General features: G+C 35.5%; 1 protein-coding gene across 1 annotated transcript in view; it reads right to left on the bottom strand.

Annotated features, from left to right (window-relative positions):
* Positions 1 to 15096, bottom strand: part of LOC142346113 (neuronal acetylcholine receptor subunit beta-4-like) — an 83794-nt gene that overhangs the window by 66962 nt on the left and 1736 nt on the right. Inside the window, exons 2-4 of the mRNA XM_075398617.1 lie at positions 14915 to 14987; positions 6866 to 6968; positions 4566 to 4766 (exon numbers count right to left, since the gene is read on the bottom strand). Of these exons, the coding sequence (XP_075254732.1) occupies positions 4566 to 4766; positions 6866 to 6968; positions 14915 to 14987 (377 nt within the window). The remainder of the gene's footprint in view (positions 1 to 4565; positions 4767 to 6865; positions 6969 to 14914; positions 14988 to 15096) is intronic.

A 15096-nucleotide genomic window follows, 5' to 3' on the forward strand; every position in this document is an offset into this window, starting at 1 on the left:
TGATTTCCCATAGTTTTGGATTCTGATGCTAATATAACGAGCAGCTCCGTTTCAATGTAATAATAATTGGGGAGAAAAAGAGAATATTTTTTGGCAATTTCTTTGAACATTACGCCATTTGAAAATTTTTTGATGGATAATTCCGAAATCAAAACACGTGTTTTTGATTTTTGAATCTCACAGAATTATCCTGTTTTTTTTTCATGGACAAGAGTGAATAAAACCAAAGACGCAGATAATAAAAGCAAAGATTACTATTCTTTAGTCGAGAATTTGGAAAATTCAAGAAAGACAAACATACTTCTTCCACTTTGCCGAAATTTTAAGTTATTAAGCATTACGTTGCGTATTGCACAATAATGGCTTAGAAATCAATGCAATCAAGGGTTCTCTTTTGTCGGAGCATGGTACAAGATAATATCATGCGTTTAGTATCTAATGTTATTCTAAACAAATTTTGGATATATTTTATTTTGGCCCCCCTCCCCAAGCTTGGTGAGCATAAATCTTTTATGACCCCTCGGTGCACGTGCTATTTTCTTACATAGTAAAGTGCTATATAATAACATTTAGTTTGTAACTTCTGGGGGAGGGGGGTTGAAACAGAATATATCCCAAAGTTCATTGGCTGATTTTGCAAATACACATTTGACAATGGAGCCTTCACTAGTTAACGTAGAATTTCTTTAATGGTTTTATCTCCAGAAAGTTTATTTATCCAATAATTTTTCTATTTTGATATGCGTTTCTCATTCAATATTTATCCTTTCACCATAAATATTTCCCGTGAATCAAAAATTGGATCAAATGAACCTTGAACATTTGTTAACAATTGGACTGATGATTCGGGATTTACTTGTCGCTATTGTTTAACTTTTTGTTCATTTTTTCGCGGCAGTTTTTTTTTATTTTTCAGCTTTAACACTCGTTTACTGCCACTTTTGCCAAATTTTTCAATTGCTGTACAATTTGCTTGCAATTTTTAGCCAATAATTTCTAAATTTTGTATTCGGTTCTCAAAGCCTGGTTTTATTTTGTTTTGTACGTTCCTGATTTGGTCCGCATTTTCTCAATTCGCTGGTTATACATGGTTTGCTCCAAATAATTGCCAATCAAAACATTTTTTTGGTTTAATACTGTTTTGGCGGTGCAACTCTCTTTGAGCATCCTACCTTTTTTATAAATAAATTTGGCATTAATGTTCCTTCTAAGTTTTTCTTCTTTTAATGTTTCGTCTTTCTACGGCAGTTTTCGTTTAATTTTTTGAATAGTATTTCACTATTTGTCCATATTTTTCTGTATATATTGTTTTAAATAGAACAGGGAAATATTAACATCAGATTGGGCAAAATTTAACAGTTTCCACCAGTTCCTTCAATTTTTCAGTTGCCACATTGCATCGAATGTTATATATGCAGACAATGTGCATTTGAAATTGTCGCATACTGTGGTCTGACAGTAAAATACTCTTCAATGTCTCTTCACTGCCTATTATAGCAAAACTTTTTAAAATTTGTAAATTTTTGACCAGCTTAATTTTTCCCTTCGCGTTATCTTTCGTCTTTTGCACTATGTTTTTGGACATGTGTTGAGCAGCGTATACATCCCAAAAGTTTGTTAAAAAAATTTGTTTGACTAATACACGACTTTTATTCCATCGTAAAAAGTGGGCTAGTGGGCTAGGTGGGCTAGTAAAAGTTATTCTTCCAAAATTATTGATTTGAAAGTGATGTTTTGGAAGTGGCACAGGCTGCAGGCGCTGATAGCGCAGACTGTGCAATGCTCCTCGTAAGTCACACGAATAGAAATTACGCTGATTTCAAGAGGCAAGGAACATTGAATTATTTTAAGCTTCGCTGAAGATTTTATTATTTTCAGATGCAGATATTTGCGACGCAGATATTCAGATGCAGATATTCAGATGCAGATTTTCATCAGAATTTTTTTTAAAACTACTGAACCGAAATGCACAAGTTAAGAACAACTAGCTTGCAAGCAATTCCGTTAGCAAATGACTTTCAATTTTTAAAAATCAACTGCAAATTGAAAAAATTCATAGAAGATAAATTTATCCAAGCCATAATGTACTCCATTTGAACATGAATTGAGCCCTTCAGATGAATTTAACTCTTCAAAATTTGATATTAATTTTTGACACATATTGGTATATTACCTAAATTCTCCTAGGGGCTCATACAAAGCTTTGATTAAAAAAGAAGTCACGAGTTTTCTAAATTATTTTGATTGGGATCTATTCGGTTTTACACTCAAAAACTCTCTCGTACAAAATCACGCAATTGTTTTGCGTGTTCTTAAAATTCGCACACTTTTCTGTGAAAAAATCGTCCCGTGTGATTTCCCCGAATAAATTTTGCAAAATATACGATGTGTTATGAAAAAATATACGATTTTTCGTTTGAGGGAGCGTATAAGGAAAATTAGCATTTTTCAAAAGGAATTTTTTCTCAAGCTGTTTTTCTAGTTGTTGTATTGAAAAGTCACAAAACGAACACAAAAGTAATTTTAATTTTTTTCATGAACGCTCAGTCTGGTGTAATTGTTGAAACCCAGAAAAAATCAACCTAGATTAGATTTGGCCGGTTTTCTCACCTTTGTCCTTTGTTAATTAGACATTAAAGATAGAGACCGGTTTTCTCATTCGAAAGTTTATAATGACCGGTAAACACCCAAGAAGTACTAAATTTTTAGACTCCATTTATTGTGACACGATTTATCACGTAACGGGGCATTTTCTTGTGTGTCACTCTTCTTAAAAAAATTGTGCGCAAAAAATGATTTTTTGTGTGATTTACACGATAGAAAGTTAGTGTGTACAAACTATGTGTTGTTTTATGTTATACAAAAAACTAATATGTAACAAAATAGCATGCCCGTCTGGAGGTGCAAAAATTGGATCTTTTCCATTTTGCCCACCTTCCACCTCCCAGCTTAGTGGGTGCATATTATTTGCACCCCCGACGCACGTGCTATATTTCTGCTTGATGACTTACTACCCAGTGCAACGTTTACCGGTAAAAATAGAATTTTCCGGGTAACTTTCCCGATAAATTTTCCTACTGTCCCGGCAGAAAAATTACCAGGAAACCTACAGGGATTGACATTTATTAGTAACTTAGGGTAATTTCTCGACATTGTTACCGGGATTACCAGGAACTTTTCCAGGAGATTATCAGGAAATTCGGACATCATTTCGGGAAAATACCAGGACAACCAGGTAATTACCAGGAAGTTACCAGGATAAGCGGGGAAACCTTTCAGGAAATTTCTAGGATACGCGGGTAAACCTTCCATGAAATTACCAGGATAAGCGGGAAAACCTTCCAGGAAATCCCAGTATAAGCGGTAAAACTTTCCAGGAAATTATCAGGATACGCAGAAAAACCTTCTAGCAAATTACCAGGATAAGCGGGGAGACATTCCAAGAAATTACCAAGATACGCAGGGAAACCTTTTAAGAAATTACTAGGATACAAGGGGAAACCTTTCAGGAAATTCCAGTACAAGCGGGGAAACCTTCCATGAAATTACCAGGATACGCAGGGAAAGCTTCCAGAAAATTACCAGGATAAGCGGGAAAACCTTCCAGAAAATTACCGGGATACGCAGGGAAACCTTCCAGGAAATTACCAAGATAAGCGGGGAGTCCTTCCAAGAAATTACCAAGATACGCAGGGAAACCTTTTAGGAAATTACCAGGATACAAGGGGAAACCTTTCAGGAAATTCCAGTATAAGCGGGGAAACCTTCCATGAAATGACCAGGATACGCAGGGAAAGCTTCCAGAAAATTACCAGGATAAGCGGGAAAACCTTCCAGGAAATTACCAGGATACGCTGGGAAACCTTCCAGGAAATTACCAGGATAAGCGGTGAAACCTTTCTGGAAATTATTAGGATACGCGGGTAAACCTTCAATGAAATTACCAGGATAAGCGGGAAAACCTTCCAGGAAATCCCAGTATAAGCGTTAAAACTTTCCAGGAAATTACCAGGATACGCAGAAAAACCTTCCAGCAAATTACCAGGATAAGCGGGAGACCTTCCAAGAAATTACCAAGATACGCAGGGAAACCTTTTAGGAAATTACTAGGATACAAGGGGAAACCTTTCAGGAAATTCCAGTATAAGCGGGGAAACCTTCCATGAAATTACCAGGATACGCAGGGAAAGCTTCCAGAAAATTACCAGGATAAGCGGGAAAACCTTCCAGGAAATTACCAGGATACGCAGGGAAACCTGCCAGGAAATTACCAGGATAAGCGGGGCAACCTTCCACGAAATTACCAGGATACGCAGGGAAACCTTCCAGGAAATTAACAGGATAAGCGGAACAGAACTTGTTTCAGTTGTAATAGTTTTTTTTAATATTCGAGCATTTTGATCAAATTCATTGCTAGAATGCCGGTGTACAATGCCGGTGTACACTCCACATACATGTATTGACACGTGCTCTGTAATTGGGCATTGCATAACGTACTGTGGGCCAGAATCTATATGCCCAATAATCTGGGGGGGGGGGGGGATAGAGCCATGCAAAACACTTACCCATATTGAACTGGTTTTCGAACAAACTTTGAGGTTCGAACTTAATTGGACAATACTGAATGTCGAATGGAAAGCGAGATACGTCAATGCGACACGTGAGAGTGACAGTCAGAAATGAGTAAACTCCAAATATGTAGCCATTATGCTCAACAGCTTGACCTCCGAAGGCATCGTAAGTGACTTCAACGACATCAAGCATCACTGAAAAAAAAATCACATCTGACTAAATTGGCATTTTTGATGTTTATGTGAACCTAACTGCATTGTAATCATGCTTTTATACTAAAAATGCATAGACCCAATTGGATTTTTTTTTGAAAAAATGATAGTATGCACACACACAAAGCGGGGGGGGGGGGGGACGGAAAATATGGTAAGTTCCTTTTAAAGTGGTCGACCCAAATTTTCGGATATAATTTCACCTTAGAACTGGCAGCATGCTATGTCTGATATATGCCGAGTTATGGTATGTACTAAAATGTGGCGCAGTTTTTTTACTTGTTTTTGTTTCAACACCACCCAATGAAATTGTGTACACACAAAAGTACACAAAATTTTGGGTCTTTCCCATTATAGCCCCCCAGCTAATTTGTCAGATAACCTATAGCCCCCACCCCCCAAATCATGTTTATTATACCATAATGGGGGCTATAATTTTGCGAGGGGGGGGGGGAGGGAGGGAGGGAGGCAATAATGGGAAAGACCCAAAATTGTTGCAGAAAAAACCATAAGAGCCAATCCAGGAGCTTGTTCTACTGAAAACTTTTCTTCCACTGAACACGCATCATCAATAGTTATGAAAAAAGGGAAGTTTTCGAACTTCACAAAATGGATTTGGTGTCAATATCAAGTATTTGGCATTAGCCGCGGCAAAAACCTAAACCAATGATATTAGAAATTTTTATATTATAAAACATCATAAGAGAAATATTGCATTACACATCTTTTAAAGAGTAAGTGCTGTATGACTAAAGAGAAATTGAGACAAATACTAATATTGTTTTCCAGATATTTGGTTTACTTAGTTTTTCCGATTGTTTATTTAATCATCTCTTGCTCTTTTGCTCAAATTTGTTCTTATTTCGATTGTCCTACAGAACATGGATTGTATTGTGCTCTGTCTCTTTTTTGTAAGATGTCTTTACTGAGCATTTTAAGTTTTCAGAGCAAAATTATTGCGATATGGCATAAATATGCAACAACATCAAAAAAGTTAATTTAATTGCAGTGACAAAACAGTGGAATTTATTTTATTGCAGTGATACAAATGCAATTAACGTGCTTATTCTGGAAAGCCCTAAATTCATTGTGAAAAGGGTACGTGTTGAAAATTTGATCCAAAAATGTTACTGTACTGTTTTTAAAGTTAACACTTGTTTTCTAGAGGTTTTTGAATTAAACGGGTTTTACTGACGTTTCATCCAAACAATGGCTTCCTTGCATGACCGCTTTTGGAAGTGTATGTGTTTTCTATGTCAGAAGAAAGCCAAAAAAAAATTAGAAAAAAATTTTTGAACATTTTTAGTCGCTTTTTGAGTTTTCGAATTTTAAGAACTTGAAAAATTGTTTCTGAAGTATGAGCTTAGGTAATTGTTAGGAGCAGCACAATATTGTTTTTAGTGGATAATAGTTTTACGGAATTTAGGAACATTTTTGTAATTTATGCTCCGTTTTACAAAATTTATGGTTCTTGTCGGTGCCTGTTTGCTGTATCTCTAATGGAGATTCTGCTATCATGTAAGTTTGCCTTATGGTATTAAATTTTGGCAGAAAATAATTGGTTTTGAGGACGTATGTGTCAGAAAAATTTTGACCATATGACGTCTTGCTCCCTTCGAATCAGCTAGCTTTTGGCTCATTCATGCCTAAAATTTTTTGGGTAAATTGCCGACGTGATGTCCTTACCACTGTCAGAAACGAATTGTTATATTGCAAGATCTTGCATGAATCAGGGAGAATCTTGCATGACGATACAACGCCTTGCAAAAATGTCTGCTAGAGTCTTGCAATATTTTGCAAGATAACTATTTGTTTTGCAAGAATCTTTCAAAATAAGCATTCATTTTGCAAGAACTTTGCGAGATAAACCGTTCGCAAAAAAACGTCATTACACTTAGAAAGAAAAGGCAAAAACATAAGTGTTCACAAAAGGACCAAATAAAACAGGTTAACATATTTCATCATAATGAAGCATTTAAAACAATTAGTTTTCACCGAATCCACTAAAGGTTCAGCCCAACACCCCCCCCCCCCCCCGCATGGGTCACGACTTTCCGATAGGCAATTTGATATATACCTACCAACTGGAGGCGCCCAAAAGGACCCTTCTGGAAAACTGAGTGCCCCAACGCCATCATAGTCCTCTGGGTTCCAAGCAGCATCGTCTGAATGGTAGAAGATCACCTACGCATTTAACAATAGTATGAAAAATTCGGAAAATCAGATTTTCGAGGGTTTTTTATGCTTTTTCAAATAATAAACTTGAACTTGGTTTTCTGGCCATTCTTTCATTCTCACTTGTTTATCTTATCGCGTCCATGAACCTTGTCAATATCCGCAATGGGTTGTTAGTGAGGGTTGGGGGAGGGGGTGGGTGGGGTGAAGAGGTGGAGGAGGGTTAACGGGGGGGGGGGGGGGGGGGTGCTTTTGTGAAGGCGGAGGTTAGGGCAGGTAAAGCATGATTTATTCCACTGGTAGCATTCATCTGAGCTTTTAGTGGGTGGGGTGGGGTGTTAAGGGGGTGTTGGAGGGGGAAGGGAGGTAAATCCTGAATTGAATTTCCTGCCTTTGATATTTTGACCGTAATTGTTCCTCGCTTTTCGTCCAGGTCCAGTATTTTATAGAGGTCGACATACACCAAAACTGATTCACTTGTAAACTTTTCCGGTCGGGTATGAGGATCGAAAGAGTTAAGTAAATTGTCGTACAATTTTTTGGATATATGGGCCGCTTGATAACAACGAAACAAAAAAATTGGCAAGCCTTTACACATTATAAGCAGAAAGAAAGAATATTTCATTATTGAATCACTCAATTTATTGAGTCAGATCACAAAATGAAGATCAGAAGGAAAAAATATTGATTGTTTGTTTGCTCTTATTTTGAGATCCCCGCAAATCAATTGAGATATATAATTGGAAATAAACAAAAATTAAAATGCAATTGACCTTTAGTTCAGTCTCTCATCAAAAGAAATTATTTTTTGAAGCCGTTGGGATAAGGGATCGAGGGGGGTTCGGGAGGGGGGGGGGGGTGGTTGGGTGAGCAGGACTTGATAATTGATCAGTAATGGGTTCGACGAAGACCTCATACTTGGGCAATTATAACCGAGCTAGAAATTCGAGCTGAATGGGTGCTAAGCAGAATGAGAAAGAAAGCTCATTACGACCTCCCCTAACCTCCCCGTTAATTAGACCTTAAAATATGTTTAAAAATGCTGAGCTGATAAATGGAATTTTACTTCCACTATTATTGGACTTCAATTCTAATTTTGTCTCATTCTGCTAGACGTCAATTTAACTTGATCGGCGGCCTTATTACTCGTTTCTTTTCTTCATCATTGTTTCTAAAGCTTATCGTCTTTATTTACTGAAAAGGTTTTTGGCATTTCGCAGCTCTTTAGGGACTCTGTGTCACTTTTTTGCGTTACAAGTACCTACGTATTCTGCCTAGAAGGCCCTACGAAAGAAGGAACCAACAATATCCTTTCCGTTTGTCTTTTAAATATTTCTGCATTCTAATTCAGATCAAAATTACAAAATTTTAAGCGATGGCGAATCATAATAGGCTAGTGCCCAGGTCGAGGTGGCCAGACCGAAGTGACCCCTGATCAAAGATCTTCGAGCGCACACATGTTCCGGTGCGCTCGAATTACATAGTCTCGAAAATGCTTAGAGCTCACTTTAGTCTGGACAATGGTCTGGAACTTGTCTGATCAGAGGTCACTTCGGTCTGGGACGGTATGATCAGAGACATTTTCGAGCGCATACTAGTCTAATCATAGACAATTTCGAGCGCACAATAGTCGGATCAGAGGAGGTTTTCGAGCGCAAAATAGGGTGATCAGGAGAGGTTTTTGAACACACTTTAGTCTGATCGGAGGACGTTTTGAACGCACTATAGTCTGATCAGAGGACGTTTCGAACGCACTTTTGTCTGATCAGAGGACGTTTCGAACACACCATAGTCTGAGCAGAGCGACGTTTCGATCGCAGTTTTGTCTGATCAGAGGATGTTTCGAACGTACGATATTCTGCTAAGAGGAATGTTTCGAAAGCATAACAGTCTGATCAGAATACGTTTCAGGGGAGCTAAATAGGCAAAATAGGTTAAATACTGTCAGAAAAATAAAGAGTTGAACTAACAAACAAATTTTAAGGTTTTCCTGTATGTTTTGGGTGTGTTCTTTTCCTCTTTCTCTCAAACGGGCTGGGGACCGGCTACGGCAGAGTTACAAACAAACAACTATAAGAGATTTTGTGAAGACAACCGTGTATAAAACCAGGCTGAAACTCAAACCTTGGTGACTATATGTGGCTATTAATGTGGTGGCTGTTAATGTAAAAACCTTCCTTCCATTAAGAAAAACTGTTAACTTTGAGTATTATATTTGAGTATATAATTAAGTAGTAAGAACAGGAAGAATTGAATAATTAGGTAATATTGCATGGAAGAATTTTGCAGTCAAAATATTTAGTAATAGAGATTAAAAATGATATTCTAATGGCATTATAAAGTTTTACAATGGAATCGTAAAAAATTTTGAATAAAACATTAGGTGTGCTTACGAAATTCAAATTATCATAGTTTTAGCTGGAGAGACTGTGAAATGCTAAGAAAACTAAAATGGAACGATTGCAATCTTCAATGTCAAGTCCCTCACAAATTTTTCAATTTTGATTGAGAATGAAATTCAACCATGACCATTTTTTGTTGTCTCAAACTTTTCTTTTGTGTATAAAACAGAATAGCTTGTGCTACAAAAGTCGAAATTGAAATCAGTTTTACTTCCTGAGATAAAACTGAGTTTTTTGGTCTCTAGTGTTGCTTTTCTATCAAAGTTGGAAAAAGAATTTGAGAGTACAGCAAATTGGTTCCAGAAGCTAACTATTGAAATGGATCTGGCTTGTGCTGGAGAAGACTTGACAGGAAAGCAGTTCAATTTTGTAATATAGAAGAGAGCATTTTCGATCTCTTGTGATTGCTATTTCTCATAGTTGAAAATAGGGTTGTTATTTTGGAATAATTCCATGTGAGCAATTAAATTAGAATTGAAATGTGTAAACAGAAAACGAACACAACTGAAACAAGAAGGTTCGAGCGAGCCTTCGCTTAGCACATAATGTTCCAACATTTTTCTCAAGGATGCCCAAAAAAGTTTTCAGAGAAATGGTCTGGAGTATCAACTTTTATCAATTGCAGAAAATCACTTGAAATATTTGATTTATGCCGTATGTAATCTTTTTCCTCAAACAACAAAAACTTTACAGAATAACCATATAAACACACACAAACACACTCTCAAACACATACACACATGCATGCACACACAAACACACACACACACACACACACACACACACACATACAAATACAGACCTCGAAGTAAAGAATTTTTTTGGTAAATTGTTTTCACTCAAGTTTTGTCACCATCCATTAAGGTCTTTCGTGTCATTTTTTATAAAACGATGTTTGAGATTTTTGAGGAAAAAGTATCGGTAATTGTATTTTTATCCCTTGATTTCGCATTGAACTTTTTAAAAATTCTTCGAAAGACCATGTCGCTTTTGGATGTTTCATGAGTTCAATCGGCGCATTAAATTTTCAAAATCTGACAGATGGTTTACTGGTTTGATTTAGTGAAAACAATTGTGTGTTTATATCAAAATATATGGGTTTGCATTAACCTACAGCAAATTACGAAAAAAATTTTTGGACAAAACTGAAACACAAAAAAACACGGACATTAAACTTTGAACCGAACTTCAAGTTTTTCGGAAAGAAATCATTTTTGATGCTTGGTTAGATTAAGGGCCCCAATGATTCAGAAATTTTCCACATGGGGGATTAGCTTGATTTATTGAAATAAATGCGTGTTAGAAAAAGTAATTTAAAAGCCCATTTATAATACAAATATCAGGTAATTGTTCCAAAATTGTAAGATTTTTAACAGGTTTTTGTTGGGCCAAACAACAGTTATTTATTAGTGCTACAGAAAAAAAATCATTAAATTGTCATGTTTTTTAGTTAAATTTTCTCATCTTTTCAAAAAAGTTTTACAATCAATAAATTGTTAAAAATTTCATTGGACAGAATTGCTCACCGACAAGAAAACAGGTCGAAGAGCACTTTTGAAATTTTGATTTTTTGTATTATATTTTAAAACCCGGTGATCTGTTAACTCATTTTCCTCAGTTTCTTCAGTAGTGCATTATACTACAGCGGATTAAGTAGAACGATATTTCTAAACAAAATAAAGAATACAAGAAGTATTTCCCTTTTTTCCCCTTCTATACTAAATATTGTTCATCTTTTTAATCTCTGCGGTTTATAAATTGTAAAAGCAGTCCAATCTTATGAAAAATGCAGAATTTTGAAAAGAATACATATCTGCATTTTGTTTAACATTTTCAAATTTGGTTTTCAATATTTTGAGAACTCTGATTGCCTCGACTGTTTTCTATTTTAAAAAAACTTTATTAAGACAGAAAGAGACTGATTCCTGCGCTATTTTTTTAATCATCAGAAAACGAAAATGGCGGATAAGTAATTACATCTACAAAAATTTGTTTTCATTTAATAAAAAAACCAAACAAGTAGTTTTTTTAATTTGTGGTCAAATAGGTTAAATCTTAAAATTTTTGGCTTGAAACTTTAATTAATTATTCGTAAAAATCCAAACACCATCCTAACTAACTAATCTGACTTCAATTTTCTCTATTTATTTCAAAAGATGTTTATAGCAATGACCTCCTCCGCCGATCAATCCTTTTTCCTTCAAAAATTTAAAGTGTTCCACCGTTTTTAAAAACGCTGGAAAAACAAATTTTTCTATATACTTTAAATTAGGTTCTTACAGATACAAGATGGTGTTCTTCATTTTTCACTGCGTTATTAAAAGTGAATATTTGACTGAAGAAAAAGTCAATCTCGCATATATATCCCCTTTTTTGATACTGGAACAATATCAATACAAAAATTGAGGTTTCTTGACTGAACTGTTTTCAATTACATTAAATAGTACATTTGTTCCCAATTAAGTTGTTTTCGTATTTCTGTCAATGTAAACTATGTTACCTTGAGGGAAATAAGTCTGAAAAAATTTCTTTGAGTTCCATCAGTTTTTCATGCAAAAATTATATAGTTGCTTTATTGGACAATTGGACAAAACTACAATAGCTCATATACGATGGAAGCCAATTCGTTCCAGGAATTAGAGAGAACTAACCATCCTATTTTGTTACCTACCCGTGCTGAGGTGTCAACGTTAAAAACGCAAAATTATGTGAAATTTGAGTTGAATGCGTAGACTTTGTGTACGATTTATGCTTGAGTGTGGATCTTACATAATTTTGCATCGATAAGCGTGATCTTACATAATTTTGCGTTGAATTGAGCATTGATTTTACATGACTTCACGCTGAGTTTGCCGTAGGTCTTACTTAATTTTGAGTTGAACTTAGGGTAGATGTTACATATTTTTGCCATGAATTTAACAAAGATCTTGCAAAATTGTGCTTTGGTATTAGCGTTGATCTCACTTAAATTTGCGTTTTTAAGCGTTCATTTTACATAAACTTGCCTTTCTAAGCGTAGATATTACAAAAGATTGCGTTTCTAACGTCGATCGTGCATTTTTAGCGTTTATTTTAGCGTTGATCTTTTCTACATAATTTTCCGTTGAACTTAGCGTAGATCTTCCATATCTTTGCGTTGACTTTAGAGTTGATTTCGCTTAACTCATTGAGAATCTGGTTTTTACGAGCAATGTGGCCCAGTGGCTCAGCGGTAGAAGTACCGAGATGGGTAGTGACTCGAGTCACAAACAGAGCTATAAGAGTTGAAGTTTTGTACAATCTACGCTACATTCAACGCAAAATTATTATGTGCTGAAGTTTATTTCTTCTGTGGTCTCTGTTGGTTGATTAAAAAAAATAATTGCCAATTTTTTTTTGGATTTAGCTGACAGCAGATTTTGCCCTAAAAAAATGTGGGAATCTCTTTTTTTGTTTGTATGCCAAATAATCTTCTTGTGGCCAGAATGTATTGTTTTAAAGTTTTCATTGTTTTCTTGGCAAAACTCGTGAAACAGAACAACAGACTGTTGGTTTTCTTTGTAATATGATTATTGAAGAGCAAGCGTCTGTTTTTGTTGTCATTTTGCGAAACGAGTTCGCAAAAGTTTTTTTGAGATGTTGGTCTGATTTATTGTAAGGTTGGCTTACCTGGGTCGAGGAAAAATGTGTAAGATGCGCGGTGACAAGTTGTTTTTTACCCGTTAATTTTGTACATTAATTTGCGATGAAGTGCGGTGAAATTATGTAATTTCACCGATGTAGTAGATTGGCTTCACCCGGTTGATGTAAAATATGTGAGATAAGTTGTTTTTTTATCACAGGAAATTTTGTACATAAATTTTCAGTGAAATGCGGTGAAATTATGTAATTTCACCGCTATAGTAAGTTTACAGCACCGCTATTCTGTGCGGTAAATTCACAGCATTTCACCGTCCTAACAAAGGTTAGAACCTCTCACCTCCTGCATGTCATCCACTTCTTCTTCCACTGCGCAATCTGTCACTATTTTTTAGTATGATTGTTTTGAATATAAATCAAATTCACTCAAGTTTCTGTAAAACATGCGCAGAGAATTTTTGTTCGATTTGTGATTCTTAGCGGTAAAGTTACATTATGTGTAATTACATTAGGTGAAATGTGGTGATTTTTTAAGTTCACCGCTTACTGTAGTTGTGAAATTACATAAATTCACCACTTAGAAGAAAGTGTCAAAAAATATAAGAATAAGGGGTAGTTTTTTAGGGGGGTTAAATCTAACAATTCTTTCCTTACTTGCCATTAATTTCACCGCACTCACTGCTGATTGCATACAATTTTAACATTTTTTCTAATCGGTGAATTTATGTAAGTTCACCACTAAGTTAAGCGTTGAATATAGGTAATTCCATCGCAATCACCGTTATCTCGCATAAGTTGGACACTTCTTTCAGAGCGGTAAATTTATGTAAATTCACCGCTAAATTTAGCAGTGAAATTTTGTAATTTCACCGCTACCAGGCGATAAGGTCACCACATTCAGTGCCTGGTTTATGTAATTTCACCGCAATCACCGCTTATCGTACAAATATTCCCGCATTCACTGCTTATCTTGCACAACTTTGCGTTGACTGGCGGTGATACCTTGACCCGGCTAAAGATATGTTCACAAAGAAATTTTAGCTGAACTATGGTGTGCTTAGTTCTCAACAATAACACAAAAAATTACAATTTTCAACATTTTTTTGGTCTTGCATTTCCAGTGTGCTTAGGTTGACAAAATAAACCGCAAGCGTTTCTTTTGGCGTAGTAGGTGAATAAAGTTGGTGTTCAACCAAAGAACTATAACTTCGACGGACAATTGTCACTAAAATTTGTTGTTATCCTGCTATCGTTATAGTACGTTAAATCTTCGCAAAATCTTGATTTATATCTTTGGGATTAAAATTTTTTGAACCACAACCTTGGTTTCTGTAATTTTTAGGAAATGGGCTTCTTTTCGAACAAAATTTCTTGAAGCACCTAACTACCTGATTGCGCACATTCTTTTGTATAGTTCTAGGCTGAGGTTTTCACTAATTCATCGGAACGTGAATCAATAAAAAAATATTTATTATTTTAAAAGGAAGCATTGCACATTTACAATCGTGGACGATAAAGAGAAGAGACATTAAAAATGTAATTTATAATTATTACAGTGAGTAACAGATCAAATTTTTTGATTGCGTTCATGGAAAACTATAAAAAGTTGACGACACATGCTGAAAGTTTACCAAATTAACTATTTTATAGTTGGCAACAAACTATTTGAAGATAAATCCTCTAGATTTCTTCCAAAATTCGAATTGTAACATAAGTATGATAAAAATTTCAACTTCTTCCTGGATCAAGCTTTTGTTATTATATCTGCTCCTACTAATTGTCTGATGAAAAATTTTTCTTGAATGTTTGCAACAGTCAAAATGAGGTAGTGAGACTCTGCTCAACCTGTTGATAGCTGGTTTTTAATAATTAGTTGGGGAAAAATAAGTAGTTAATCTTTCCACAAAAAAAGAAGCGGACAGGTAGTACTTTCACCTTGAACCTAACATCTCTGCATGACAGGTATTTCGGACGGCGATTGCACGCTTTTATTGCCCTGCACAAATTGCTGAACAAATAAATAGAGAAAAATCATCACCGGAAATAACTTCATGGTTGGTAGTCTCTCAAGCTGTAAAATCATTTATTCTGTTGGACAATTTTAAATAACTTAAATT

Source organism: Convolutriloba macropyga, chromosome 9 (assembly GCF_964194025.1).
Source record: "Convolutriloba macropyga chromosome 9, txConMacr16.3, whole genome shotgun sequence".
Lineage (NCBI taxonomy): Eukaryota > Metazoa > Xenacoelomorpha > Acoela > Convolutidae > Convolutriloba > Convolutriloba macropyga.